This window comes from Chiloscyllium plagiosum, chromosome 45 (genome assembly GCF_004010195.1).
Source record: "Chiloscyllium plagiosum isolate BGI_BamShark_2017 chromosome 45, ASM401019v2, whole genome shotgun sequence".
Lineage (NCBI taxonomy): Eukaryota > Metazoa > Chordata > Chondrichthyes > Orectolobiformes > Hemiscylliidae > Chiloscyllium > Chiloscyllium plagiosum.
The window spans coordinates 3,672,797-3,678,378 of record NC_057754.1 but is presented as its reverse complement, the minus strand read 5'-3'; the positions used below and the strand labels follow the sequence as shown (position 1 = coordinate 3,678,378).

The 5,582-nt window shown below is 57.0% G+C and overlaps 1 protein-coding gene across 1 annotated transcript; it reads left to right on the top strand.

Moving 5' to 3' along the window:
* The first annotated feature begins 415 nt into the window (after positions 1-415).
* Positions 416-1,794, top strand: LOC122544028 (N-acetyllactosaminide beta-1,3-N-acetylglucosaminyltransferase 2-like). The gene has a single exon (XM_043683041.1). It carries the CDS (start codon positions 454-456, stop codon positions 1,783-1,785), a length of 1,332 nt encoding a protein of 443 aa, XP_043538976.1. The 5' UTR covers positions 416-453; the 3' UTR covers positions 1,786-1,794.
* The last annotated feature ends 3,788 nt before the right edge of the window (positions 1,795-5,582 follow it).

Below are 5,582 nucleotides of genomic sequence, written 5' to 3'. Positions count from 1 at the left end.
TATAGGATTATTAAAGGATTGGACACTCTGGCAGCAGGAAACATGTTTCTGCTGATGGGTGAGTGCTGAACCAGAGGACACAGCTTAAAAATACGGGGTAGACCATTTAGGACAGAGATGGGGAGAAACTTCTTCACCCAGAGAGTGGTGGCTGTGTGGAATGCTCTGCCCCAGAGGGCAGTGGAGGCCCAGTCTCTGGATTCATTTAAGAAAGAGTTGGATAGAGCTCTCAAGGATAGTGGAATCAAGGGTTATGGAGATAAGGCACGAACAGGATACTGATTAAGGATGATCAGCCATGATCATATTGAATGGTGGTGCAGGCTTGAAGGGCCGAATGGCCTACTCCTGCACCTATTGTCTATTTGGTTAGGTTTCCCAATGGTGTTGGTGATTTTCCAATTGCGGAGGGGTGTTGGGTTGGCAAGCGCGTGCGATGCCACCCGCAGTCGAATGCCCGGGGCGGGAGATTATGTGGGGACCCACAGCTCACAACGGCGTCTCTTGTTCCATCCTCAGGCCTTGGAGGGAACCGTCCCTCCTGAAGCTCCTCAGCCTCCGCCTTCCCACCACAGGCCGCATTCCGGGAAGAGGATGAAGCTGCTGCAGAGGAAGGGCCTGCTGTGGGGGGCGTGCGGCTTCCTGACCAACCTGGCCGTCCTCTGGGCCCTGTGGAGCTGGGGACGGTGGTGGGGGTGGTGGCAGGTGGACGAAGACTCCGCCCTGGCTCCTGGCTCCTTCTGGAGGACTGGCTGCCCGCTCGAGTCGCTGTGGAACCGGGAATGGAGGGAGATGGCGTGGAGGCTGGGAGCGGAAGGAGGAGGAGGAGGCCGCAACGGGCTGTGCAGGCCTGACCTCGAGGTAGCAGACACCTTCGTCGACTTCCAGCACCTGCCGCAGCAGATGCAAGACTTCCTGCTGTACCGCCACTGCCGCTGGTACCCGCTGCTGCTGGAGCCCCGGGGTCTGTGCCGAGGCCCAGGCGAGGTGAAGCTGCTCCTGGCTGTCAAGAGCCAGGCCGCGAGCTTCGACCGCCGCCAGGCCATCCGGCAGACCTGGGGGGCTGGGAGACACCGGGGGGTCCGCCTCCTCTTCCTGCTGGGCCGGCAGGGCCACCCCGAGCTGTCGGGCCTGCTGGGCTGCGAGAGCCGTCTCCACGGCGACCTGCTGCAGTGGGCCTTCCTCGACACCTTCTTCAACCTGACCCTGAAGGAGGTGCTGTTCCTGGCCTGGCTGGGGCACCGGTGCCCGGGCGCCCGCTACATCTTCAAGGGCGACGACGACACCTTCGTCAACACCGGAGGCCTACTCGACTACCTGTCGGGCCTAGGCCAGGTACAAGGCCTGGACCTCTTCGTCGGCGACCTCATCGTGGGGGGCCGGCCCTCCCGCAACGCCTCCCTCAAATACTACGTGCCAGGGGCCTTCTACAGTGGACTATACCCGCCGTACGCGGGCGGTGCTGGGGTCCTTTACTCAGGACTCCTGGCCCGGCGCCTGGCCCGGGTCTCCCGCTCCGTGCCCCTCTTCCCCATCGATGACGTCTACACCGGCATGTGCCTGAGGCGCCTGGGCCTCTCGCCCGTCCACCACCCGGGCTTCTGCAGCTTCGGCCTCAGCCCCAACGTCACCGACCCCTGGGACCCGTGCGTGTACCGCCACCTCCTCGTGGTCCACCAGCGCAGCCCACAGGAGATCATCCGCCTCTGGAGGCTCCTGCACCATCCCAACATCAGCTGTCAGCCTGGGCCTTCAGCCTTAAGCCCGGAGTGGGGCTGCAATTAGCAGGGCAGGGAGGGGGACGAAAGGAAAGGGGGAAGGGTGGGATGGGGTGGAACAGTGATAGGAGGCAACAGAAGAAAAGGGTTCAGGAAATTAGTTGGGAACTGCAGCGACCCTTAAAGAGGGCACCAAAATAAAATAAGTCGACCATTTGGAGGTTGGGTGGCGATAGTATTGAGGTAACTGAGGCAATTAAAGGGAAGGATGGGGTGAAGGGCCGTTTGGGAGTTGGAACAGCGATAGTCGGGAGACAGCAGCACCAAAGGGGCAATTAATGGAGTGGGGGGGGGGGGGATGCTGGATAGTTATTTGGGAGGTCTGAGCACCCGTGGGGGAAGAGCTGCCCGCCTGAGAAATAGAAGGCGTAAGTTAGGCGCTGTGCCGTCCGTGTTGGGATCCCGAGGGTAAAAAGATGGCTCGATGTTTGACAAGGCAGACAAACCCCCTGTGTCGTTCCGCCCCACCCTCAAAACAAAGTGTACTCACATAAACTCAGATGGGACTGGCTCACAAAAGCTGCCCTGTTTCCACCGTGAGCCATGAGTACCGTCTCAGGTATAATGACCACTCCCACCCTGGCCCCACCAACTGTGTGTCAACACTCCCGTCGCCTCTTGCGGTACCTAGCGCCGGACCCTGCTGCTTCGAGACCCTGCGGGTGGTGGACCTGTTGATTCTTTTGTTTGTTTCTGCTTGTTGTTCATCGTTTTGCACAGATTTGTAACAATAAAACGCTTCAGCGTTACGAACCATACTGTGGGTGAAGCATCTAAATCCGAACACGTTCCCCCCCAGCCCCCCCCCCGCTCAGCGCCATCTCAATCCCGATTGTCACATGGCCTCGCCTCCTAGGATCAGAAATAGGCCACTCGGCCCCAAGCAGTCGGCTCTGCAGATTGGATAGTCCTCAATTCCACTTTCCTGCCCTTTACCCATAATCCTTGGTTCCCATACTGGTTAAAAATGTCCACCTCAGACCTGAATGTTCTCAACCGACCCAGAGTGGGCAGCCCTCTGAGGTAAAGAATGCCTCAAAGTCATCATTTTCTGAGGGAAACAAAAGTCCTCCTCTTAATTGGGTGAGCCCCTTACTCTGAAATGATGCCTGCTGGTCCTTGACTCTCCCACAAGGGGAAACCGGATCTAACCTGTTTATCCCCCTTAGACTCTTGTATTTATCAATGAGGTCTCCTCTCTTTCTTCCAAGCCCAACCTACTCAACCTTCCCTCATAAGAAAATCCCTGCAGACGCTGAGTCAACACAGTGAACCTTTTGTGAACAGCCCCCTATACCAAGATACCAATTTTTCCCGTACTGGGGGACCAAAACTCCCTCCACCACTGACTCTTAGTAGCAGCAGTGTGTACCATCTACGAGATGCACTGCAGAAATTCACCAAAGATCCTCAGACAGCACCTTCCAAACCCACGACCACTTCCACCTAGAAGGGAAAGGAGCAGCAGAAACACGTCCCTGCAAGTTTCCCCCCCGAGCCACTCACCACTTGGAAATACATCAGCCATTCCTTCAGTGTCCCTGGGTCAGAATCCTGGAATTCCCTCCCTCAGGGCATTATGGGTCAACCGATAGCAGATGGACGGCAGCGGTTCAAGAGGGCAGCTTACCCTCCACGTTCTCAAGGGGACAGCTAGGGATGGGTAATAAGTATTGGGTCCAGCCAGTGATGCCCAAATCCCACAAATGAATAAAAAAAAACTGTTCACGGTATTACCTCATAGTTTTAGCAGGGCTTCACTACATTCCATTCTCTTTGAAATAAAGGCCAGCAGTCCATTTGCTTCCCTATTACTCTGTGTCATTCCTTCTGACCCTCTCCCTCAACCCTTGCTGTAGTCCACTCTAGTTGCACAGATTCAAGCAAACTCACTTCCATTTACTTCATTCCTTGATGGGCTGGGGGCACATCCAGCATCTTTTGTCTATTCCCTATTTCCCGTGAACTGAATCACTCGCTAGGCCATTTCAGAGGGCAGGAAAGAGTCAACCGCATAGCTGTGGGTCTGGAATACATCATACTGGGTGAAAAAGGGCAGATTTCCATCCGTAAAGATCATGAGGGAATCAGAGAAAGTATTACAAGACTTGGAACACAGACTCTTGGTTTCAAGTCCAGAATTATTAATTCACGTTAAATTCCTCCTGCCCGAGTAGGATTTGAACCCACATCACAAGATCATAAACTGGCATGTCTGATCATAGACAGGGTAACACCTTGCCAGCAACTCCCCTCAATCCATGCACTACACTGTGGAGCAGTGGTCAGCTCAAACACTCCCAGAACAGCGACAGCACAGGCTTATGTACAGATTAAAGCTCTCTCTACACAGTCCCCCATCAAACACTCCCCAGGACAGGGACAGCACGGGGTTAGATACAGAGTAAAGCTCCCTCTACACTGTCCCCCATTAAACACTCCCAGGACAGGGACAGCACGGGATTAGATACAGAGTAAAGCATCCTCTACACTGTCCCCCATTAAACATTCCCCAGGACAGGAACAGCACAGGGTCAGATACAGAGTAAAGCTCCCTCTACACTGTCCCCATCAAACACTCCTAGGACAGGGACTGCACGGCGTTAGATACAGAGTAAAGCACCCTCTACACTGTCCCCCATCAAACACTCCCCAGGACAGGGACAGCACGGGGTTAGATACAGAGTAAAGCTCCCTCTACACTTTCCCATAACTCATCCCATGCATTGGGAGAAGAAGAGAGTAAACGAAAAGCTGCAGGCGGCTTTCGGTGCATTACTATTCCACTTGCGGAAGCTCTGTGAGGATGTGCTGGGGGCGGAGATACAGGTTTGTGAGAGTTGGCCTGGTTTTTGGGAAGGCAAATTGACATTGTACAACTTTAAATAGAATCACACGTAAATGTGTCAAATAGCGGGGACGAAATCGATCTACACGCCCTGCAACAAGAAGTACTTTCTCGGAGAAGCGAGAAGGAGTGAAGGAGATTGGATATTTTAAAAAACGTGGATGAAAAGTGGCTATGCCGCTTTAAGAGGGCGGGGACGGATGTGACGTCCTTGAAAGTGGACGGCGGGGTGAAAGGTCGACCGGAAGTTCCGGCCATCTTGCCTGGAGCCGACGTCTTTGGGGCCGCGAGTGTGAGGGGGGTCGCCGGTTCTCGGGAGCGCGCACAGCTCGTGTCCGGAGGGAAAGGGGAGCGCGCCTGTCGCAACCAACCCCCCCCAAGCCGCTGAGCTCCTTTTGAACAGCGCGCTCCCGCATCGCGGTAACCCGAAGCGCGTGCCCGAGTCGAGTCTGAGGGGGCGCGCGCCCTGTCACCCCCCAAACCGCGAGAGATGTAAGGCGCGTCCCCGCCCTCGGTGAGACCCCCCCCACCCCAAACACACACACGCGCGCGCGCGGACGTTTACATCCCTGCGCGCGCCAGGGGTTTAGGTGCGCGTGACCGACATCCCGGGAGGCGCGCCTCCCCGCACGGGTGCGCCCCCGCGCGCTTTACGGGGACGTCAGAGTATTAGTGCGCGCGCCTGACACCCTCCCGGCTCGAGTGGGCGTGCCCGCCCCCCCCGGGGTCTGGTGGGTGCGCGCGCCCGCCCGCACTCGCCCCGCGGGTCTGCTTCGAGCGCGCCTCCCAGTCTGGGCGGAGCGCGCGCCCCAACTGCTGCTGACTAGGCGCGCGCCACCCCCCCCACCTCCTACTAGTGCGCGCGCCCAGCTACACTCAGAGCCCCAGTGAGGGGGGGAGGGGGAGGGACAATGGGGTCCTCCAAGAAGCACAGGGAGAGGGAGCGAGGGGGAGGG